Source organism: Rhinolophus ferrumequinum, chromosome 5 (genome assembly GCF_004115265.2).
Source record: "Rhinolophus ferrumequinum isolate MPI-CBG mRhiFer1 chromosome 5, mRhiFer1_v1.p, whole genome shotgun sequence".
Classification (NCBI taxonomy): Eukaryota; Metazoa; Chordata; class Mammalia; order Chiroptera; family Rhinolophidae; genus Rhinolophus; species Rhinolophus ferrumequinum.
Genome location: NC_046288.1, coordinates 415,082 through 441,141, shown reverse-complemented (window position 1 = coordinate 441,141; position 26,060 = coordinate 415,082). Strand labels below are relative to the sequence as shown.

General features: G+C 37.6%; 1 protein-coding gene across 3 annotated transcripts in view; it reads left to right on the top strand.

Moving 5' to 3' along the window:
- The window catches only part of ODAD2 (outer dynein arm docking complex subunit 2), a 160,707-nt gene that overhangs the window by 30,827 nt on the left and 103,820 nt on the right, over nt 1-26,060 (top strand). For all 3 annotated transcript variants that reach the window (XM_033105410.1, XM_033105408.1, XM_033105411.1), the window contains 2 exons: nt 23,355-23,501; nt 23,898-24,107. In XM_033105410.1, coding sequence (XP_032961301.1) covers nt 23,355-23,501; nt 23,898-24,107 — 357 coding nt within the window. The remainder of the gene's footprint in view (nt 1-23,354; nt 23,502-23,897; nt 24,108-26,060) is intronic.

Sequence of the window (26,060 nt, the reverse complement as noted above, 5' to 3'; positions counted from 1 at the left end):
GTTTATTTATGTTTTAAATGAATTATTTATCTTTTTCAGTTATCATTCACATTCAATATTTGATATTGGTTTCAGATGTACAGCATAGTGGTTAGACATTTATATAATTCATGTAGTGATCCTCCCACTTAGTCTAGTACCCACCTGGCACTATACATAGTTGTTCCAACATTATTGACTATATTGTCTGTGCTGTACTTTACATCCCCATGACTATGTTATAACTATCAATTTGTCTGAGTATTTCTTAATCCCTTCACCTCTTTCACCGAGCTCCCCAACCGCCTGCCCCTCTGGAAACCATTAGTCTGTTCTCTGTATCTATGAGTCTCTTTCTGTTTTATTTGTTCATTTATTTCTTTAGATTCCACATATAACTAAGATCATATGGTATTTGTTTTTCTCTATTTGACTTATTTCATTTAGCAGAATACCCTCTGGGTCCATCCATGTTGTTGCAAATGGTAAGATTCCGTTCTTTTTTATGGCTGTGTAATATTCCATTATATATATCACCCTTTCTTTATCCAATTGTCTATTGATGGGCACTTGTGTTGCTTACATATCTTGGCTATTGTATGAGGTGTGATCAAACAATATGGTGAATGTTTAAATAAAAAAAATTATTACAGTAAAAGACACATTGCCATTAACCCCCCTCAAAATATGCCCCCTCTATTTGAACACATTTATCCCATCATTCTTGCCACTTTCTGAAGCAATTCTGGAAGTCCTCATTCATGAATGTCTTTAGTTGCGCTGTCATGACTGCCTTGATGTCCTGAATCAATTCAAAACATTTACCTTTCATGGTCATTTTGACTTTGGGGAAGAGCCAGAAGTCCCATGGTGCCAGATCCAGTGAATAAGGTGGATGAGGACACACCATAATGTTTTTATTTGACAGAAATTGCCATAGCAGAAGCGATGTGATGGTGATCAAAAAGTACGGTAAATGCTGCTGCTGAGTGCCATCCAATGGAAAGGCAAGGATCTTCAATATGGGAAGTGGTACATTGAACCTTAGTAACAGATTTCAACTTATTCAGTGCAGTCAGTCGGGTGTGAGCTATGGTTGAGAGGTGTGTTTTAAAGTGTGTCATAAATCATTCTTCATCATGACAACGCTTTGTGTCACACATTGCTTCTGGTATATGGCAATTTCTGTAAAATAAAAACATTATGGTGTGTCCTCATCCATCTTATTCACTGTAACTGTGCAACTTCTGGCTCTTCCCCAAAGTAAGAATGATTCAGGACATTGAAGCAGCCACAACAGCACAACTAAACTCACGAAAGAGGACTTCCAGAACTGCTTCAGAAAGTGGCAAGAACAATGGGATAAATGTGTTCAAAGCAGGGCAGTGTATTGAGGGGAATTAATGGCAATGTGTCTTTTAGTGTAATAAATTTTTTTATTTATTTAAACATTCACAGTATTGTTTGATCACACCTCGTATGTTCCCACTATTTCCACTTTGCTGAGAGTTTTAATCATAAACGGATTCTGGATTTTGTCAAATGCTTTTTTTTTTTTTTACATCTGTTGATATTATCATATGATTTTTATCTTTCATTTTGTTTATGTAGTGTAGCACATTAGTTGGTTTGTGGATACTGAGCCAACCATGCATTCCAGGAATAAATCCTACTTGGTCATAGTGTATAATATTTTTAATGTGTTGCTGTATTCAGTTTGCTCATATTTGGTTGAGGATTTTTGCATCTATGGTCATCAGGGATATTGGTCTGTAATTTTCTTTTCTGGTAATGTCTTTGTCTGGTTTTGGAATCAAGGTAATGGTGGTCTCATAAAATGAGCTTGGGAGCTTTCCCTCCACTTGAATTTGTTGGAACAGTTTTAGAAAAATAGGTATTAACTCTCTTTGAATGTTTGGTAAAATTTACCTGTGAAACCATGCAATTCAGGACTTTTGTTTGTGGGAGTTTTTTGATTGCTGATTTGATTTAGTTAGTAGTAATCGGTTGGTTTAGATTTTCTGTTTCTTCTTCATTCAGTCTCAGAAGACTGTGTTTCTAGGAATTTGTCCATTTCTTTCAGATTGTCCAATTTGTGGTCATATGATTGTTCATAATATTTTTATGTGGTGTCAGTTGTCACTTCTCTTTCATTTCTGATTTTATTCATTTGGGTCCTCTCTGATTTTTCTTTTAATCAAAATTTATTGGGGTAACAATGGTTAGTAAAGTTACAAGTTCAGTGGTTACCAGAGAGTAAGGGGGGAGAGGAGTGGTAGATGAGGGTAAGAGGGATCAAATATATGGTGATGGAAGGAGAACTGACTCTGGGTGGTGAACACACAGTGTAATATATAGATGATGTAATACAGAATTGTACACCTCAAACCTATATAACTTTACTAACCATTGTCAACTTTTTGTAGCTTGAACAGTCTGCCTAAAAGTTTATCAATTTTGTTTATCTTTTTAAAGAACCAGCCTTTGTTTTCATTGATTTTTGTATTTTTTTAGACTCTATTTCATGTATTTCCACTCTGATCTTTATTATTTCTTTCTACTCACGTTAGGCTTTGTTTGTTGTTCTTTTTCTAGTTCCTTTAGGTGTGAGTTTAGATTGTTTATTTGCGATTTTTCTTGTTTCTTGAGGTAGGCCCTTATTGCTGTAATTTCCCTCATAGGACTGAATTCGCTGTGTCACTTAGATGTTGGGCATTGTGTTTTCATTTTCATTTGTCTCAAGGTATTTTTTCATTTCTTCCTTGATCTCGTTGTTGATCCATTTATTATTTATTACCATGTTATTTAGCCTTCATGTGTTTGTGTGTTTTTCATTTTTTTCTTGTAATAAATTTTTAGTTTTATATCATAGTGGTCAGAAAAGAGGCTTGATATGATCAGTTTTCTTAAATTTATTGAGACTTATTTTGTGGCTTAACATGTGGTCTATCTTGGAAAATGTTCCACATACACTTGAAAAGAATATATATTCTGCTGCTTTAGCATGAAATACCCTAAAAATATCAATTAAATTTATCTGGTCTAGTGTGTCATTTAAGGCTGCTGTTTCCTTGTTGGTTTTCTGTCTTGAAGATCTGTCCATTGGTGTCAATGGGGTGTTAAAGTCCCCTACAATGAATGTATTACTGTCAATCTCTCCCTCTATGTTGGTCAATATTTGCTTTATATATTTAGATGCTCCTATTTGGGATGCATAAATGTTCACAAGGGTTATAACCTCTTGTTATATTGATCCCATTATCCTTATGTAATGTCCCTCTGTCTATTATTATAGCCTTTGTTTTAAAGTCAATTTCGTCTGGCATATGTATTGTCACCCCATTTTTTTTTTTTCATTTCTATTCACATAAAATACCTTTTTCTATCCCTTTACTTTCAGTCTGTGTGTGTCTTTCAATCTGAAATGGGTCTCTTGTAGACAAAACATGTATGGGTCTTGTTTCCTTTCTATTCAGCTACCCTATTACTTTCGATTGGAGCATTTAATCCATTTACATTTAAAGTGATTATTGATAGATACATAGTTATTGACATTTTATTTTTCATCTTTATATACTTTTCTTTCCCCCGTATTCTTCTTAAAGAAATCCCCTTAATATTCCTTGTAATTCTGGTTTGGTGGTGATGAATTCCATTAGCTTTCTCTTGGTCTGGGAAGCTCTTTCTTTCTTCATCAATTTTAAATGATAACTTTGCTGGGTAGAGTAGTCTTGGTTGTAGGTCCTTGCTTTTATTACTTTAAATATTTCATGCCAATCCCTTCTGGCCTGCAAAATTTCTGTTGAGAAGTCAACTGACAATCTTATGGGAGTTTACTTGTAAGTAACTAGTTGCTTTTCTCTTGCTGTTTTTAGGATTCTCTCTTTGTCTTTAACTTTTGCCATTTTAATTATGATGTGTCTTGGTGTGGGCCTGTTTGGGTTCATCTTGTTTGGGACTCTCTATGCTTCATAGACTTGTATGTCTATTTCCTTTACCAGGTTAGGGAAGTTTTTCACCATTATTTCTTCAAATAGGTTTTTAACTCCTTGCTCTCTGTCTCTTTTTAGGGTACCCCTATGATGTGAATGTTGTTACACTTGATATTTTCCCAGAGGTCTCTTAAACTATCCTCAGTTTTTCAAATTCTTTTTTCTTTTTGCTGTTTTGATTGGGATTTTTCTGTTACCTTGTCTTCCAAATCCATCCTGATCCTCTGCTTCATCTAGTCTGCTGGTGATTCCTTCTAGTGCAGTCTTCATTTCAGTCATTCTATTCTTCATTTCCGACTGGTTCTTTTTTATGGTTTCTATATCCTTTTTCCCCCCTTGCTATCTCTTTGTTGAAGTTTTCACTAAGTTCCTTGAGCATTCTTTTTTTTTTTTTGGTTGCATTTTTGTTTTCTTTATTAAAGTTTATTGGGGTGAAAATTGTTAGAAAGTTACATAGATTTCAGGTGTACAATTCTGTAATACATCATCTCTATATCACATTGTGTGTTCACCACCCAGAGTCAGTTCTCTTTCCATCACCATTTATTGGATCCTTGAGCATTCTTATAACCATTGTTTTGAACTCTATATCTGGTAAGTTGCTTTCCTCCATTTTTTTTAGTTCTTCTTCTGGAGTTATCTCCTATTCTGTAATTTGGGACATAGTTCTTTGTTTACCCATTTTCTCTGTGTCTCTGCTTTTGTTTCTATATTAGGTACATCTACTACATCTGCCAGTCTTGGCCGGGTGGACTTATGTAGTATATGCCCTGTGGGACCCAGTGGTACAGTCTCCCTCATCACCTGCACCATGTGCTTCAGGGATGCCCATTGTGTGGGTTGTGTGTGCCCTCCTGTTATAGTTGAGCCTTGATTGCTGTTGGCACATCAGTGGGTGGGATTGACCCTCAGGCTGACTTGCCTCTGGGGTTTGGCCACATCCACAGCTTACACGTTGATGTGCAAGGCACTTACCCCATGGAGCAGGACTCACTGCAGTGGGCTCTGGTGGCTTCTGAGACTGCCCTTTGGGTGTGCCCCTTGTAGGGCTAATTGGGTGGTATCCTGCTGTGGTCTGAAGCCAACTTTCAGGTATGTTGGTTCTGGGGCCTCTTGGGAGGGACTCTGATGCAGGCCCAGGTCAGCCATTGTTTGTGACCGGCTGGAGGCTACCTGGTGGAGCTACAAAGCAATCTGCAGTTGGTCACCCATGCTGGAACTAGAGGCTTGTGGAAGATGCCACACTGCAAACTGAGGTTGGCAGCCACCAATACCAGGCCTGGGGTAGCTCTGTAAAAAGCCCAGTACACCCGGAGTGCTGCTGCCACTTGCCGGCTCCCCTAAGCTCAGCCACTGATGGAGCCTCAAATGGTATGCTATTTGGGTGAGGCAGGGTCTCAAGGAGTCACCAGGATGGAATGAGTGTTCACCAGTTTAATGTAGATTATGGTTTGGTGCCAATGCTGAGCCTGGAGCTACTCAGCAAAAGTCTCGGAGCACACTGAAGTCAGCCGCTGCCCACCTAGGGCCCACAGACTCTGAAGAGTTGTCCATGAAAGAGTGCAACATGGGCAGGACTGGCTGATCCATGAGAAAGTGCCTCAGGCATTGAGCGAGTTGGGTGGGGCAGTGTTTCAGGGAGTCGCCAGGGTGGAGTGAGTGGGTAGGACAAGCAGAATGCACCAGCCCAGTGCAGATTCAGGTTTGGCCTTATGGCAGAGTGCTCAACACAGGAAAGGTGGCATCTGCCTGCCAGCTGCACAGGACGCAGATTCTATGCAGGGAAATGGCTGCTGTCCGTCCAGTCCTTATCCTGAAGTAACACAACTGAGTCTCTCCTTGTATATTTCTGACATTTTCGAATCACTGTCTCTCCACCAGAGTCCAGGGTGAGTGCCAAGTGAGTAAGTTTGTGCACAGGCCCTTTAAGAGGATGTCTGGGTTTCCCACAGCCTTCTGTCCCACCAGGATGGTTGGAATCTTCACTGTTTTTCACAGCCAGATATTGTGGGGCTCCTTTTCCTAGCACTGGTACTCAGGGCTGGGGAGCCTTGTGTGGGACTGGGGTCCCTCGTTCTTCCAGAGGGGACCTCCCTGACTGAGATATGCCTCAGATTCTCAACCACCACATGTGCGGTTTCCCATTCTGCACTTCCTCCCCTCCTACTAGTCTCATTGTGGCTTCTTCTTTATAGCCTTAGTTATAAAACCTTTATTCAGTCAGACTTCAGCTGGTTCTCCAGGTTGATTGTTCTATAATTTAGTTGAAATTTTAATGTGATCACGGGAGAAGGCAAGACCAACATTTATCTACTCCACCATCTTGGATCTGCAATGTCTACTTTAAATCCTATCCCCAAACTTTATATTCTGCTTCCAACTTTATTGTATGTTTCTTTCAAATAAGGGTAGTAAGCATCCCTAGTTTTATTTAAGTGTGTACAAGATAAGGTCTTATTACCTTGAGGATAGCAAGGTTAGTCCTCATAGAGCAGTCAGGCTGCATGGTACCAGCCCTTTCCCTAGCGGGGGAGTAAGGAGTGGGCCATGGCAGCCACCAGATGTTACTCGCCACCATTTTTTGATTTGCCATATGTGATGGAAAGAGCATGGATTTTTGAAGTTGGACTTAGTCTAAATTTTAGGCTGTGTCACTTACTAGCTGTGTGGCTATTGAAAAGTAATGGTTTTGAGCCTTATTTTTTTCAACCCATGGAATAAAATCAACACCTAACCTATAGGATTAGTTTAAGGATTGAGAGAACACATTTGAAACATGTGGCATAGTGTCTGATACAGTGTAGATGCTTAAAATATGTATTGGTCCATTTCCATTATTCTCTTAAGCAAGACCACATGTGTGAAAACATTTTACATAATAATCGGCCTATGTAATGTTGTATTTAAGTACTTGGATGGGGGTGGGGCAAATAAAGGAAAGTGATTTGCCAAAATACAGGTTAATATTATTTTTTGATATCGGATAACTGATATTGATAATGTCTAGGCCATGTCAAAAGTTGTAGTCCAGAAGTACTTATAAAAACATTTTAACTTATCTCATGTTTTCCTTCTGCTTTTCTATGTCTTTGGTCAAATCAACATCGGCATTTGCCAGTGGCTTTGCTTATATAAAGATATTTATGTGACTTCTGAAGTACTAAGAGATACTTTTCCTGTGCCTTTGAGGTCTTTCCAAGCTGATAGATAAAATAGCCTATGTGCACATTTCTGTGAATTCGTCAAAGGCCTTGTAGGAATAAGTCACCTGAAAAAGTTTTTCTCTAAGAAAAATACACCCACTTCCTCTGATACAGACTCAGCTGCAATTCCCAGAAAATACATACATTTTCCTGAATTCTGAATCCCAAGAAAAACTAGTCAAGAAATTGGGAAAAATGGCAAAAAGTATTCTAATTTTCCTTTGAGAATTAAAATTTAACTATCATCATAAAGACATTACTGGTTCAAAGGAATCTACTGACATAGTAGAAAGCAAGAGCAGTTAATTATCTTGATAATTGATAATCAGTCTACAATGTATAGGTGTATCAAATCACCATGTTGTATACTTTAAATAGATACAATTGTATTTGTCAATTATTCCTCAATAAAGTTAAAAATAAAAGAGAGAGAGAAAAAATGCTGATAGCAGAGTCAAATGTGAACGTAGGCACTTCCAAATGTCAGGACAGGAACAAGCAGGAGAGAAGTGATCGCAATCTAATCAGTCAGTCTTGCTTGTCACTGTTGCCATGTTCTAAATGTATCTGCTGCTAATGGTGAGTCGTTCTTGCAGAGTTTATATGTGTCGTATACTTCATACAAATCCTGTTAGTGGTATTCCAAGAAATAACAAATTTGGAAGCAAAATAAGCCATTGGATTTGAAATTTCCACCTGTGAATCTATGTAGTCTTGTCAAGCTTGCTAAGGAGATCTGAATATTACGTTATTTGGATGTACTACCCAATAATGTTTGCTGGCAGTTTTTCAGTGTTCGAATATCTGCCATAGTATATATATATATATATATATATATATATATATATATATATATATTATGTATTACAATTTATTCTTTCTAAGTAATTTAACAGAAGAAATGCGCAGAGAAGATGATGTTAATGTGTTGTAGAACACTCCATTATAAAACCAGAAACTGATCTAAAATCTGAATTAGTGAAAACCACATAGACTTCAATGGCCAAACCAGATTCAGGACAAGTGGATAAAATATTTTCATCATAAAAAAAGGAAGTGAGCTTATGTGAAGCAAACCCTAATGTCCATCTTGATTATGCTTTTGAAAACCTCTTAACAGTTTGACCAATGTCAATGCAAAATGAAAGAAAATTTTTTTTTACATCTGGAGTATTTGTCATGAAACAAAAACACTGTTGGATAGGACAATTAGTGCTTTGTGTACTTTAAATTATTTTAAGAATGATATAAATAGTAAATATTTTTATATTATCTTTCAATATTTAAAATGGCTTTTATTTGGCATTTATTTTGTGTTAACGTTATCCTCATTTAGTGTTTTCTGTTATCAAATAAAAGGTGGAGATCATTTTTGCATGTTATTGCGATACACTTTTTTAAACAGAAAACCTCTGAAATTTTTAGCATCTCTATCACAAAAATCATTCACTCTTTAATATTATGGAGATTATTCTCTATTATAGTCATCATCATTATTTAAAAACAGGTCAGTAAAATTTAGGAAAAAGTATGGAGTGACTTATGATTTCTGGAATTCCTGAGAATTTCTGGGAATTCTGATTTCTTATTCTGAATCTTGAAGATTCAAATTTTGGGGAATTTGGAAATACTAGCATGGGGCACAGGCTGTTGTTCAGGCTTCGTGGTCCTGCCTGCATCCTCTGGACAGGTGTCTTTGTGCACAAACCATACAATTAACATGGTGGCCCAGCCCAGCTTGCAGGACAGCTGTCCAGGCTCAGGAGACCTTCCAGACAGTACCTCCGCTCCTTTACTGAATGAACCTCAGCGCTGCCCATGGTCTCTACTAGTAAAGAACATGTCATTGGGGAAAAGATTGGCAGCAGAAAACTTGGTGACCCAGCATGTGGGCGACTTGAGTCAGATGGGTGTTGACAGTCGGACATGGCTTTTGGAAGAGCCCTGGTGTTTATCCAAAGAATTTGGGATGTTAACTGTATTTCATTAGTAAGGAAATAAAGAATCAAAGGGGCAGAAGCATCAGTGGGGCCAGGAGGCAGAGTAACAGAGTAGTAGTTAGAAGCATGATTTACAATGTCAGAAAGACTTGAGTCAGAATCTGCTACTTACTAGATCAGTGGCCTTGGGGAACTTGGTGGACCTCTCTAGGCTTCACTTTCCTTACTGATCAAAATGGCAAGATAAAAGTTCCCATATTTTAGGATTATTATGCATATTAAGTAAAATCTAACACATGTAAAGTATTGGCAGTAACAATAATTTCTGTTACGTATTATTACCGTAGACAGTGTATGGCATGGAGTCTTATTGACTTACACAGGTGGCCCTCAACTTGTGCTTTTAAGTTTTACATCAACCAGCGAAAGGAGGGAAATACAGTGAGTTAATACAGTGAGGGAAAGATTCTTACCATCATACGATAGAAATAACCCAGTTGCCAATGAGTGTAACCGATCCTGGTGCTAAGAGCAGAAAGAATTTTCTCCCTGAGGACTTAATGGGGCAGACTGTGAGTGAGGTAGTGAACGACCTCTTCAAATAATATCCTCCCAGTGAACATGGCAAAGAGGTTCTCAAAATAGTCTAATTATGGAATAACCACCTTGAGTTTTTCAACTATTTAGGATAAGTCCATATAATACTAGGCCAAAAAGAGATGCACTATTTCTGTCCCAGAACAGCTAAGGAAAACATTTATTGATGAAGTGCTACTTAAGCTTGCACAAGTTCTTCATCAATAAATCATGTGCAAATGTGATACTTTTGGCCAGACAGTAAATTGCTTGGAATTATTATAGTTCCCACAGGTAAATATTCTTAGCATAGCCAATAAAAGAAAAAGTATATCTACAAATGATTTCAAGGTTTTGACACAGATAAATATTTTATATGGAGACACAAAAGGATATTAAAAGTCTGTGAAATGCAAAGTTGAATGTCTCTAGGTAATCTCAAAATAAATACACCTGACATTTTAATTTATAAAATTATGCCTGAAATGTAGACTTAAACTAGCAGAGAAATGTTAATGTTGACATGACTTTCTACTTAGAATTTTCCAAGTACAGCAATGTCTGTGATTGTTGAAAAAAATTTGATGAGCTCATTAATACCCAAACAGGTCAATGAACTATAGCTTATTATTTATCCAGAGCTATGAGCTCAGATCTTGGCATGTAAGGAAAGGCAGTTTGTGGTTAATTATTTGGCTTTGACATACGTTCATTACATCTTGCAAGTTTTATATAGGTATATATTCTTTTAATCTGGACTTTTAGAACACAGTTCAAATTTTAAACCAATGAATACTTTGCATTTTTACTCACCAACCTTTCTTTCTTTTTTTCCCACATAGCTGATGACTCTGTACCCTAATTCTGAATGAAGCAGTGAACCCCTTTTGGCTACTTTAGTGAGAAGCACTTACATTCTGCCCTCTATCATATGGTTCAGCATGTCTGTCTCGTCAACTACTCCTTGAATGGAGAGACCATATTAAACATATTTCTGTGCATTGCAGTGTGTCTTGCTAGTGAGCCCAGGCTTGGCTCTTCCCGCTCTGCCCAGAAGGTGTGACAGGGAGAGGACAAGGTTCTTGAGAGGCCAGGCTGTGCTATTCTTCACGCTCAGGTCCTCGAAAGTAGTTTTTCCTCCTTCTGTGCCAGAGTCATTCCTTCTGCTGTTGCTGTTTTTCCTGGTTTTCTCTTACTCCCCACTCTCCTCCTTTTCCTGCTCCTTTTCTCCTTGTAAATATACTGTTTTGTTACTGTGTTTGCTAGCTTTATATGGATATTATTTTCTCCCCTGTCCAGGACTGCTTCAAAAATCTTTCAATTAAAATGTTTGCTTTGGATCAATTCCAGTGACTGGGGGAGGTGGTTTGTGAAGGTGTGTGCCCCACACTAATTCTGTGAATCTCTAAAAATACAGAAGTTTCACTCATTTCTAAATCAGATATGTGGAGAATTCCTTTGTGAAATAAAAGGAGAGTTGCAGGATTTATTTATTTATTTTTTTGGTTTGGAAATGTGGACTTATTAGTAATAAGTCTTATAACAAGTATTATAATATTATATTAGTAACAAGTATTATAATATTATAAATTAATACAAATAGGTTCTCTTTAATAATGTGAGATAAAATGTTCACAGGCCATAATTATATTAGCTCTGCATTTCATGCACATTAATGTAAGTATCCTTAAAGTGAAGAATGAATTTCTGGACCAAAGGTTGAAAACTTATTGCAATCCGTTTCTATGTGGATTAAGGGGGGATTGGGTATGGAATTTAATGCTGTAGGATCGGTAAATCCAAGAGAAAATTGAGACTAGAATGATGCCAAGAAAATGGTTGGTCAGCTTTTAGGTAGTTTGGAGTTATCTCAGAGCTTGCGTCTAGAATCCTGTTTCATCTGCCCCGTAGGCATTTCCCAGGGCTGTCACTTGAAGATAAACTGTCAATACTGACCTGGCATTAGCTCCAGGCTCACCTGGGGTAATCTTAGCAAGCAAGTTGAAGACGTCTGCCCCTACTCTGAAGTGCTTCACTGGGCTGGTCGTATTCCTGGATACTTGCTGCAGCGATGGAGGAATCCTTGGTTAATCCCCAGGGCCATTTCCCCAGGTGCACTGTCTTCCTGCCAGATTCCTGTTTCTGCACCTGGTATTTTGATCTGAGTCCACCTGGGGGAGCAGGAGGATGAAAGCCTTAGTTGAGGAAGCTGAGTCCAGCAGCAGGTGCTGTGCAAAATGAATGTGAGTGGGAGGAGATGGAGGCCAGACAAGAGGGTTGTGTTGACAGTGGGGGTGTGATGAGGGATTAAAATAGGATTGTGTCTTCGGAAGCAGCAAAGAAATGACCAAGAAAGAAAGAAAGCCAGTTTATGAGAAGGGTTTGGTTTAGGACACATTATTTGAAGAGAGTGAAATAGCCAAACACAGATGCCCATGCAATTGTTGGAAATAAAGGACTGAAACAAATTATTCGTTAGAAATAAAGCTACTGCTTTGGGAGCCAAGGGAATGAGTGAGACTGAGGAAAGAGAGTGGAGCCTGTGGGACAGATTTTGTTTTTGTTTTATTCATGATTGAATGTGACCTCTTAATCGCTAATCAGAAAGTTGCTGCCTCTCACTTGAATTGGTACTACTAAGGCAATATATTTGGGTCAAAATTCCAATGTTAAACTGGCAGTCTTTCCTTAAATACAAGTTTGCTATCCTATAAGAAGATTGCATCATTGGACTTTAAAAAAAATCTTAAATAAAGTAACATTTTATTTGGCAATTTTTGCAACTAGCTTGTAGACACAAAATATTCATTAAAGGAAGGTAAATAATTGGAAAGTTTTGAAGCAAAAAAGAGAAAAAATATGTCTATTTTTAAAGTAAGTTTCCTTCCAGTTGAAAGCTCCTACACACCAAAACCGTGAGGAGCTAGATATGAAGACTGGGGAGACGGCGGGCTATTTCATATAAGATCATAAACGTAGTGCCGGCCTTGAATGGGATACTGGGGAAATCTTTGTTCAGAAATCTTTGTTCTGAACAGCCCCTGGTGTTCGAAGGGGCTGGAGATTTATCTGAACACATGTCAATCAGTGGAAAGCGTCTGCTGTAGGCTGCTGAGTGGCAGCTTATGGGTGACTGCTGGAAATCACCACACATTTATCTTCTCTGTGGGGACAGAGCCAGGAGTGCAGTTTCCAGGCTCTTGGCTTTACGTGGAAAGGTGCTCACTCAGGTAGTAAATGCCCATCAACTGTGATTGGATGGCCATCAGCTGTGGCTAGTTGGCCATCGACTGTTACCAGTGACATTAGCCACTGATATAACTGCCGTGGCTAAGCTAGCAAGGTGGTGGTGTAGTGGCATGGCGTGGCATTGAGGATTGCAGCTAAGTGTGGGGACAGAGCCCGGAGTGCAGTTTCCAGGCTCTCAGACTCACGTGGAAAGGTGCTGGCTCAGGTAGCAAATGAGGGGGCTAGCAAGAAGATGGTGGCTAAGCTAGCAAGAGCAGATTGCAGTTAACAAGTGAGGTTGGTTGGCAGAGAGAAGTGGAGGGCAGGTTGCGGATAGTGTGGCTCCTGCTTCCTGTGTCTCCAACCCAGCCGCCAGCGAGACTATAGTGGTGTGACTCCCCTATCTATAGCTCCGTGGGTGTTCCTTTTTGGCCTCACCATATCCTGCGTTCTTATGGGGGGTGCAGGATCAGAGACCCCGCCTGTCATCCTGCATGACAGTCTTCCACACCCAGATGGGCTGGTGAGAGGTAGTGCTTCATTTGTTCATTCTATATGATCAAATTCATGAAACACTGGTGTTGAGCTCACCTTTCACGTAAGCCAGGGGTCTTGCTAGTTATTCTTCTGTTCTATCATGTATCTACAAATTCATAATTCTCAGGCCATGAGAACTGAAGGTGCTGGGTGGTTCCCCCAGCTTATCAGGAACCAGGACTCTCCTTCAGAGTGACATCCAAAACACAATCACATCAAAAATCCCAGGATGCTCCCCCAAGAAACGCTCAGGGCTCCTCCCTGGCATGGGTCGGATGTCCCATCTGGAGGAGGGATTCTCAGCAGTGACATTTTCACACTTGAAAACCTTGGTTAAAGACTGCTTTTGTGGCACTCAATTCCTTAGTGACTTCCACGAGCTGTTTAAATACATCCCACACCCCCACCCACCCCTTAATTGGTTAAAGAGTTCTAAGAGGTAATTGGTAGTTACAGGCACCCCTCGTTTCATTGTGCTTCGCTTTATTGCACTCCACAGATGTTGCGTGTTTTACAAATTGCCGGCAAGACCACCAGCACATGGATTAAAACTCGCTTTATTGCGCGACTCGCTTTCTTGTGGTGGTCTGGAACCGAACCTGAAATATCGCCAAGGCATGCCTGTATATGATTTTTCATCACAGGAATTTGATGTACTTTGCAATCAACTGCAGTTAATTAGATTCCTTTCCCATTACTCGGGTTTTGGGTGAGGAGTGGCAGGTAGTGTGATCCTTGTTTCATTGGTGGAAAAGCTGAGAAATACTTCACTCCCGGCCACACAGAAGGCGGCTTTGGGCCAGGACGGCATCCAAGGTTCTATCTTTACTGCCAGTTGCCTGGTTATTCTGTCCTGCTGTCAAGAAATTTAGGACTGGGATTGGAAGTTGGGAGGGTGGGGAGGGAAGGGGACTGCAGGCCTTGCTTTCGTATGTTCCAATTTTCTCTCTCCTTTGCTTTTCTTCATTTGTGTAAGAGGCTCATTAAACAGGGAGCATTTGTTAACAAAGGAATTCACTGGTCATTTTTGGAAGGCAGTATGCGAATATGCTCTTTTGCTAGGTTTTACTTAAAGAGATGGAGAAGAACGTGATAGTCCAGTGTCATTCTTGTTGAAAAGAATCTTTCAAAAATGGAAAGCAATGTTTATGCACGTAAATAAACTCCAGTAGTTAGAAAGAAAAATTAATACCACTTTCCTGAGAAACATTCTTTAAGTTAAAACATATGTTGTTACATTGATGTGTGTTAACTTTAAAAAAAGTTTCTGTGACAGAAAGAGTATGAGGACTTTTATTCTTTAAAAAAACTACCTGTTAGATATAAGAGTTTTACATTCCATCATCTAACAAAATTTCTACTCAATAGAGTTTGCATTTATGTTTTCTTAAATAATGTAGGGTAAGAAGTGAGCACATTTTAAGTACTTGGATTACTTGAGATTTGTGTTACTTGTACGTTAATATTACCGTCAACAAAAGAATTCATCGCCTTTTATTTTTATTACAAAAGAGATGGTGGAAGTGATGGAGAGGATTCTCATCTCTACAGGGAAATCTATACTCCACAAATAGAATAATAAATTTTCCAGTTTTTGAGCTTTTAACTCTCCTTGCCTCTTGGCTATGGTAAATAAATAACAGTGGAGAAAAGCAAAGGTAAGTGTATGTCAATACAATGATAGTGAATCATAACAGTTTATGCCACCACCAGCTAGCATTATAGGATCACATCAACTTAACTATTGAAAAATGACAATATTAAACATCTCAAGGGAAGTCTCTTAAGCTTTACCTCATTCATTCATTCATGAATGCACACTGTGAACTAGTGCAGCTAGAGCATAATTATGTGATACACACGGCCCATCTAGCTAGTCATAAGATTTTTGATTTGAAATAATTTTGATATCTGAGGCAGTTTTATGTAATAATCTAAAAATACAGTAGATATTTCCAGGGTATTTATGAATGATGTATTTGCAGTCACACCATTTTTTGTTCTTCAAAATGTACTTTCCCTCCAAATTGATTTGAGAGGCTAAAATAGTGGAGAAAAGTGGCATTGCCTGTTTCCCAGTTAATATACTGCATTAGGCTGCTTTACTTTTTGTTCTAAAACCAAGTATTCATGTCCTGTTACAGAAGTTAGCATGGTGAAAAATTTCTAAAGGAGTAAGAGGTACCTGATTTGGTATAAGTGATCTTTCATTTTTATATATGCCTATACATTTATTGCAATCATTATTAGAAATTACATGTTTATAGGACAAATATTAAACTTCATGTCCCTTTTTGGTCCACTAGCCTCTGAGATTCCTGCTGGCAAAGGCTGCAACTCTCTTCCCAGCCTTTGCTCTCTGGGTGGGTATGGCTGTCTGTTGTGGCCTCCTAATATTTCTTTGACATGCAGGGCATAACAGAAGCGTATGTTCCTCTTCTGGTCCTTCGCTTACTCTCTTCTGCATTTAACATTTTAAAATATTATAAAATGCATTAACATATGCTCATTGTAAATATTCAAGCACTCAAAAGAATAAAAGGGAAAGCACTCTTCTAGATGTTTCTGTTTACATACATACACATATATAATTTTTATACACATAATGAAGTCATACTATTTGTTCTACATTTTTCTTTTTATATTTAACGTTAAGTCTTGGTGATCTTTCATGTCTGTTTAGTCCTTTTAATTGCTACATAGTATTCTGTTATACTTGAATATATGCTGGTATACTCGTATGCTCAATATATTGAGTATACTTGTACACTCAATAATTTAAGTTCCCTTTTTGATAACTTGTTAGGTTATCTCCCAGATCAATTTTTGCTATTAACAACAGTGCTGCAGCAAATATTTTTAATATTCTTTGGATCTGTACACTATTTCTATAGGATAGATTCTTTGAAATGGAATTGCTTGGGTCAAAGAGTATACACATTTTAAATAGATTGGGTTAAAGAGTATACACATTTGATAGATCTAATTGGGAGTTGTTCAATGGGTATAACATTTCAGTCATGCAAGATGAGGAAGTTCTAGAAATCTGCTGTACAACATTGTGCCTGTAGTCAACAATGCTGTATTGAGCACTTAAATAAGAGGGCAGATTTCATGTTAAGTGATATTGTCACAAAAAAAGGGAGAAATAAGGCAACTTTTGGAGGTGATCAATATGTCTATTACCTTGAATGCGGTGATGCATATGTCCAAGCTCACGAAATTGTATCCATTAATCATGTGCAGTTGTTTGTATATCAGTTATACTTCAACAAAGCTGTTTTAATAAAAAAAATATATTCATAGTAAAGTTTGAGAACACTGCATTATTTTTTTTTAATTTAAAGGGAAATAATGAGAAGTAATAAACCAACCAAGCTGGTTTATATAAAAAATATTTTTGATACTCCCTACAGAAGGCAAACATCAGTTTACATTCAATCGGTAATACACCAAATATTGAATACAATATTGAATTCAATACAATATTGAATATTGAAATCAACCAGTCTCTTAGAAACAAAGCAAAACAAACAAAAACACTGATGCCCAGGTACCATTTGTGGAAGTTTTAATTGAATTGGTCTGGAAAGGGTCTGGGCATTAATAATCTTTAAACTTTCCCCAGGGTATTAAAATTGTTCATCTAGTAATTAGATTCACTGTTACAAATTCTCACTAATCTGCAGTATTTTTTTATTTTTTTATTTTGGACAATTGTGATAGGGGAAAAATGTATCTTGTGTGAATTTGCTTATTCCTGATTACTATTGAAATTGAAAAATTTGATCAAATGTGACATAGCCATTGTGTTATATGCCTTCCTTATTTTTCTGTGTGGTACTTTGTCTTTTGGTTCTCAGTGCAATTTAATCTTTTCTTATATTATTTGCAAATATTTTCTCAGTTTGTCATATCTTTTTATCTTCTCTTTGTTATGAAAGCTTTAAAATTGTACCTTAATGTATCAACTGTTTTCTTTACAGGTTGTGGGTTTTGTGTCTTCAGAGCTAGGAAGGTTTTTCTAGAGCCATTCTACAAGAACAGAAATATTTTCTATTCCTTTTGGTAGTTTTATAGCTTTTAAAAATGTTTTTAAGTCTTTAATCCATCTGTGTTTCACTTTATGTATAATGTCAGGTAGTATCTAACTTAAGTTTTTTCCCCCCCAGATGGATAGTCAGTTGTATCAACACAGATTATTGGCTCATCCACTCTTTCTTCCAATGGTCTGCGATACTGCCTTTAACAAATACTGTACTCTGACATGTGAGAGTTTGTTCCTGGATCTTTTTCTGTTTTATTGATTTATTTGGATCACCCCATGCAAGTTCCATGCTGTTTTAATTACTGTAGCTTTCGTATTTTTTTATATTTGATTAGCCAGAGAGTTTCTTAAAAAAAATTTAAACTACTTTTTCCATACTTTCTATTCCAGATCATCTTTAGAATGAGTTGAGAATCAAGTTTAAAAAAAAACACAAAACAAAACCCTCAAAAAATACCATGGGGATTTTGGTTGGTTTGCATGAATTTATAAATTACTTTTGGATAAATTGCCATTTTAATAACTGAGTTATCCTATTCATGAATGTGGTATGGCCATTCATTTATTTAATCCTTTGTGTACTTTAGTAAAACTTAACAGCTTTTTTCCATATATTTCCAACACATTTCTTGTAAGATTTACTCAGAGATATTTTTGTTTTTATTATTTTGCTAATATTGGTATGGGAACATTTTTCAAATTACACATTTTTATTTGTTATTCTTAATACATGGAGAGTTACTCATTTTTTAATTTTGCCTTGTATCCATCCACTTTACTGAGGAATCATAATTATTTAGTTCATTCTTTTAATATTTTTAGGAGGATAGTTACATTTGATACAAATTTTTCCTCATTGTATTATAATGACTAAGACATTCCAGTAAATTTTCAACATCTGTAAATATTCCATGGCTAGTTAAAAAGAATGTGTAGGGAATCCTTGCATTGTTCCTTATCCATTACCAATAAAAATTCTTAGCAATCTTGTAATACAACAGTCTGAGTCAAATTTCTTTTTTCTTCTGGAACAGTATTTTCTCATTTTGCTTCCTGGAGTTCTCTGAGTCTCATCTCTTGAGTCTTAGGTTTATGAGCACTGACTCATCACTATAAAATTGTTTTCACAAATAAACAGAAGGCACAGCGATATATTTTACTATCGTGACTTAGGTAGTCATATGCCACTCACTTTGAGCCTTGACTTTTTATCGTTTGTGAATCTGGGGGGTGAAGAGTACCTGTAAGCTAAGCCTCTGTGTTGGTGCCTTCATCGTCATCAATAAACACTCATTGGCCGGGGCTCACTTTCCTTGCTCTCCGAGTGGCATGTGTCGGGGGAGAAATGCTAAGAACATAGCAAGCCAGCTGGCTGGCGGTGTGATAGTTGTTTCGCCTCACAGGTGTCACCCGCTGACTCTTGATTGCAGACAGTGGGGAACAGGAAGAGAGTGGCCTCCATTCCCAGTCGTGCCTCTGCCTGCCCTCTTGTCTGACTGTTGTCATGTGGGGCTCTGACAGGAAGCTCCGGATGGTGACCCTCTGAGTGTGTTGCCTGTCAGTTTTATCTACTGGCTTTATAGTATCCTTTTCTGAATCAGGTTGGTCGAATCCTTTATGACACATGATAAATCGCATTGGCCTCCTAATCCAAGTTATCCCCTTCTTTATCCCCTTTTCTGCATACTAACATTTTCTGCATTTTCATACTAACTGCAGTAACCTGAGTGGTCTCCACACGTCCACACTTGTCCCCTCCAGCCAGGGGCCTCTTCAGTCAAAATGAGCTTTCAAAAATGTTCTCGGCTCATGTTTGTCCTACCACTATCCCCACCCCCCCCAAAAAAACCAACAACAACAACGCTTGACTATTTCCTATCCATCTTCAATAAAGATTAAAACTCTCAGCCCAGGCTATAGGCCCAGCAGGTTGTGTTGCCCACCTGCTGCTCTCGGAGCACTCTGCCATGCACTCTCTGTGTCTCAGCCACACTGGACTTCTCTAGGTCTTCAACATGCCCCGCTCCACGTCACTGTAGGGCTTCTGCACATACTGTTTCTCTGACTGCCGTGCCTTTCATGACTTCCATTGTCCTCCACCTGGGAAAGCTCCTGCTCTTGTCCAGACCTCAGTCCAGACATTTGATCCTCCTGGAAACCTTCCCTGGTGCCCCCGGCCTTGTTCAAGTCCCGTGCTGTAGACTTTCCTAGCCCTATGCTCTCTCTCTTATAGCACTCCCATTCTTCACGTTTCCATGAATGGGCTTTACACAAATTCTTTCTTCCCCACTAAACTGTGAGCTCCATGAAGGCAGAGACCATGTCTGTTTTGGTTTACCTGGATGTCTCAAGGGCCTAGCATTGGACTTGGTGAATAGTAAGTGTGCAGATTTGTTGAATGAAAGACCAAACATGATTTGAGGCAGCTTGCTTCCTGATTTGATCTCGAATACGTTTCTCATCTAAGCTTAGTAAATCTTTGTTTCTTCCTTATCAGCAGTAAGGTGGGTGTTACTCTCTATACCAAGTAGGGTAATACATTTTTATTTCAAAGATTTTATACAAAACAATGAAAAACGTTATTTAGAAAAATGTCCTCCATTCATCTTGTCTTTCAAAAAAATTTTGAGACAAATGAGAGGAAACGACATTCACTCAACCTTTGCATGTTCAAAAACTTTTCATTGTTACGACAATGAGCCGTCTGTCTGTGAGGAAGCAGGCGCAGGAAGACAACCAGCAAAAGAATTGCATTAATTTAAGGAGTAGTAAAGCTTATTTCTTTAAAACCCTTCAGAAGCTTGTAAAATAATATTTTACTATGTTTTCTCCAGCTCTTAAAATCTCACAAATGGAAATGCACAATAAAATGTGAAAATAAAGATTGGGAATTAGTTATATTCTCAGGGGAGATTTAATTTAAAAAGGAGCATATTTGCACTGCTTCTCCACGGTCAGATGTTTATGGCATCTGGTAAAGGAGAATAAACATTTGAAAACTGACATAGCTGGTATTTAAAGGATAGCAATTGGCTAACATTTGTGGCTCTGTATGTTGACTATTTTGGCTCTCATCCTCTGGTATTCATTCTGAAAGATTTATAATCCTTCAGGGAGTGTGGTCAGTGACAAGGGTAGAACTAAATCCTGAAATGTGGAAAAACTAACTTTCCCTAATATAAAACTGTTCTAAAAAAAAAAGTTCCTCAAGCCTATGAATATGTTTCCAGATTTTCAGAAAAAGCTCTTTACAGAAATTTTTTTTCTATCGGGATCTGACTTCTTAATGATAAATGTAAATTTTCCATCCTTTGGCTTCAAAATTGGCTTAGAGATAATTCAGAAAAATATAAAAATCTTACCTTGTGGGCAATTGCTGCAGTTACATGACTTTGAAAAAAATTGATGTCATTGGTTAAATAATGAACTAAAGCTCGAAGGATGGAAATAGTCTAGAAGAGAAAACTTGAGAGACCTTAAAATGAAATAGGAAATGATTGTGCTGAGTGTATAAGTGTAAAATTAGTATAATGCTAGAACAGCATTCAAGAAGGTCCTCAATCATGTACGACTGAGAATGTCGGGGCAGTACCTTCTTCTCCAGGGATTTGGGACTGTGAGAGGACTCTCTTAGCTTGACCGAGGCATAACACACTATCTGACATCTCGCTTTCTAGTCGTGCTTCAGTCTGAAACCACTGCCTAAAGAACGCTCTCTGTCCGAAGCCCTTGGTGTGCATTTTCAAACTTTTAATGTAGGAACCCGGCTCTGTTCCTTCGGGTACCCCAGGGGAACTTTCTGGCTCCTTTAAACCATTTCAATTCAGAAAAGGAGCCTTATTTAATGAATTGTAGTTCTTACTTGCTTTGCTTTGCTTTTTTCTATATTATTTTCTTTAATTAATTATGAGTAGCATTTAAATTCTTCTTTAGAGTTTACACAATACTGCCTTTTGTTTTTCTAAAAGAGGCACCAGAAGTGCTATAGGGTGGGGGTCCTGTGCCCCAAAACAAGGGAGTTTATGAAACTGACAGTAATGCATAGAGAATTTACTATTTTATGTTTTGAAAGCAACTGTAGGAAAATTGGTGGTGCTAAAATTTCCCTCGATAATGGGAACTTATTATTTTAAAGGTAAATAATAAAATTAAGGCTATTGTCATTCTAAAGTTAATTTTGAATGTGGGAGACAGCCTATATTACCCAGAAGGAAAATTAGTGTAAAATGGAAATTGTCAGTGGTGTCATCACAGGATAGTGGTTCATAACATATTTAGAGATCTGGAGGGAATTTTCCAGAAAGGAGAAAGAGGATAAGGCTGAAGTCTAAACCTGTCCATCTCACCCTTGATGCTTGCCCTCTAGTAATCCCATTTCAGTTTCTTATTTTAAAAGTAACACGTTGTGTTGAATTCACAAGAGGATTTATGTATGTGCATGTGTGTGATATGGAGGGGGATGGGTAGCTTGTGTATAATTTCCATTATTTTGTGCTAAGTCCATATATTATATATACGTTCCATATATAATGGATATGGCATATAAAGTAACGATTAGCAAAATAAAACGTACATACTTTGTAGGTGTCTTCCCTCAAAAATGAGAGAAAGATTTATTTGATGCCATTGGTACTATGTTTTGAGGTAGAAATCCAAGACTCTTTTGTGACCACATTTTGCAAAAATAGTGTATTCGTAGCTACTTTAGAAATATTGCTTTTGCCTTATGAACTATTTTAGTGCTTGTACTGGAATTCTTATTTACCAGCCCATCTTAATAGCAGTAGAAGTAATATGTACTATGCGATATTCTTCAGAAGATTTTCAAGGCATTAATGGTCAGTGGACATTACTTAAGAATTCCTGCAACAAATTCCGATTTTAATTTCATGGCAGATCAGTTTTACTGATCAAATCATATTTACTGATCAAATCATATATATATATATATGTATATATATATATATATTTTTAAATCTCTCAACTTTTTTTATTTTAAAGGAGCTATTCTTCACTTCTCTTTATAGTGGTAATGAGCTAAACAGACATTGATTGGCATGACTCTCTAGGTTGGGCCATCATTTTGCTCACAACAGTGAAGCTTTATCTCTCTCTCCAGCCACCCATCACATCATCTCCAGTTCTTAATGGAATTGCCTTCTCTTTCACAACGCCCACAACCCTTACTCTCTTTCTCAGTCCCAGTGTGGATTGCTGTACTGTCTCCCACAAAGTTCCCCTTTGTCCAGGTTCTCCCTGTTCCAAACATACATACATTTGTAAGAACATACAGACATACAAAGAACATACATTCATTTGTAAGAACATACATATACACATGTAAATTTGTAAGAACATACTACATACGTCTGTAAGAACATACATGTGTATGTACATATGTACAAATTACGAACTCACATACATCTGTAAGAATAATTTTCAGACATGGTTTGCACTGCACAGTATTACTGTTGGAGAACTACAGGGACTGCCTGTTTCCTTTACGTAAAACTTACATTCAGTCGCTCTCTCAATGCTCGCCCCTTGACTCTATTTAATACACTCATACTGCCTAATGCTGCTGCTGTTTAAAGCAGACAGACCGCCTTTAAATGTTAACTCTTAATTGGAATAATGTATTATAGCACTCTGTACAGCTTTTTCATGCTTCAGCTCTCCATGATTCATTTAACACATTGTAAGAGAACTTAAGAAAAATGTTATGTGCCTGCTGTGTATACGGGGAGACACATTTCCCAGTTCATGGATTCATTGCATGGATTCACTGCTCCGTATATTTCTACGGGAGGCTGATCTTATTTAACTTGTCCATGGCATTGCTTCTTTACAGGGAGGAAATCAGACAGCTACGGTGATTGCACTGTGTTCAATGAGGGATTTCAACTTAGCTCAAGAGACCTGCCAATTGGCAATCAGGGATGTTGGAGGCCTTGAAGTTTTAATCAATTTACTTGATACAGATGAAGTCAAGTGTAAGGTGAGTGGCCTCGTCACGATGGAGGAGGAACTTGTTCATACCTGCTTGTGGTTCTCTTCTACGTGCTAGGTGTCTGCTACTCCTGCTACCTGTTTCTCGTCTTTATCTGCTATTATTACTGATAACCTGCTACCTTTACTGTTAGCTGCCCTTCTCATCTCTCTGGGTCTCTTTTTCTCTTCTGGTTCTTTTTCATTAGTATGGCTTCTTAAATGAAGAGTGTTTATAAAATTGAAGTGAAATATGAAGGCTGTGTGTTAACACCTGGGAATAGAAATTTATTTATCTAAAGAAAGTTAATTGGGGAAGGATTTTTGGTAGACTTGGAATTTTAAAAAATGGAGCATTGTTTCTGTTGTAAGCACTCATTCATCTGTAATCTTTTTTCTCATTTAGATTGGTTCATTAAAAATCCTGAAGGAAATCAGTTATAATCCTCAAATCAGACGTAATATTGTTGACCTTGGGGGCTTACCAGTTATGGTTAATATACTTGATTCTCCACATAAGATTCTGAAATGTTTGGCAGCTGAGACAATTGCAAATGTTGCCAAGTTTAGAAGAGCCCGACGGGTGGTGAGACACCACGGGGGCATCACCAAACTGGTGAGTATCACTGATGTCATCATCAGCTGCCACCGAGATGTCAGCTCCCTGCTGTCCTTCCTGGCTACTCCTGGACATTAAATAACCAACCACAGGGCATGTTCAGGGAATCTTCTTTTGGTATACCATGTTCTTGAAAATGGTTTTTGTATATTTTTCAGCAAGTGGCCAAAAAACATGTTCAATCTCATTTTGCAAAGAAATATAAATTAAAAAAAATAGATATGATTTTTCACCTATCTCATTGGTCGGGGTACATCTGTGTGTGATGCAGTGTTGGTGAAGGGTGGTGAGAGCCTCTGCAGTAGAAAGCAGTCTGGAAGCTCTTGCCGTCTAATGTGGTGCCCTCACCATGAGGACTGTCCCCAAGGAGGCAGAGCTGCAGACACTTATTCATCTCACTGTTACTTATAAGAGTGACAATTGAAAATAGTGTGTTTTACAATATGAAATGGTAAAATAATTTTCAGTATATCCATAAGAAACATTTATTTTCAACTATCAGTATCGTATTTTGGAATTTTATTTAGATATACATTAACAAGAAATAAATGTATGTTTACTATTATATAAAACCATAACAGGATTACAAAAAAAATGGTACTTATCCCGATTTTGAAAGACCTACCTAACAAGCATAGAAAAGACACTTGAAATAAATACAGAAAATTGTTTACAGGGGTTTTCTCTGAAATGATTACCAAATTTTCTTCCTACTTGCCCACATTTGTCAGTTTGTTGTAGAACTGTCACTTTTATAATCAGAAAAATGATCATCTCAATATGATCACTGAAAGAAAGGTTAGTCTGCTCAACACCTTTGCATGGCAGGAAAGACCTTAATAAAGTGCAATATGGAAATGCATTTCCATTCTCCTTAGTAAAGATCAACAGATCTTGTGTCTCTCCCACCGCTTATATCATACTGGATGTCATCACATCTGTACTTTAAATTCCTTAATATGAGAGACATGTCTTACTAATCTTAGTGTCATCCACAGCACTTCATCCCATACCTCATACATATAAAGGGTTGATAATTATATATTGAATTATATAATTATAATTATTGAATTATGAATTAATGTGGATTTAATGTGAATACATGCACATTGAAATGTGTTCAGAAATTTGCTAACAGAGACTGTGTTTTCATTTGTAATCTGTAGAACACTATAAATTATGATTATTTGCTTCAAAAATAAGATGGACTTATGGCTGGATAGATGGATGAATAGATGGCCAGCCATGTGATAAAACAAATATGGCAGAATGTTAATTATAGACTCTATGTGGTAGGTGTATGGATATTGCTGTACAGTTGCTATACAGTTCTTTCAGCCTTTGCATATGTTTGAAATTTTTCATAAAATCTTGGGAGAGGTAATTATTGCTATGATTATCATTATTCTGCTTAAATAATGAAATCATACGGTAGGCTGATGTGACTGTCCACCGAAACTACTCCCATTAAATTATAAGAATGAATAATGTAATATAAAAGTAAAATACGTTTTTATGGAAGTTTTTGTATGTTTGAAGGCCCAGAATTTGGACAGTTGTACTAATATAGTGAAGATAATGACACATATTTTAATTTAATTTTAAATAATAGCTAAATCAGGTACAGGAAAGACCACTAATGGATGAACTAATAAATTTGTAATTGCTGGGTTGAGAGCACATCTGGGAAGGACTGATATTGGGGATCGCTTTTGGTTTGCTAGGTATGGGGGGATAGAGTCCCCAAGTAAAACTGGAAATGAGGGAGATCACAAGTGCAGAGATGGAGCAGTAGGCTTGTTTTATAGCAACAGAGCAAGGGAATGGAGGTCAACATCAGAGGCGTCAGGAGGTCACTGACAACAGTAGGGCTTGAGCACCTAGATGGAAGTCAGTTTCTGGAGAGGCACACCTGGTAGAAGACTGGGCAGAAGATATGAAGTCTTGAGT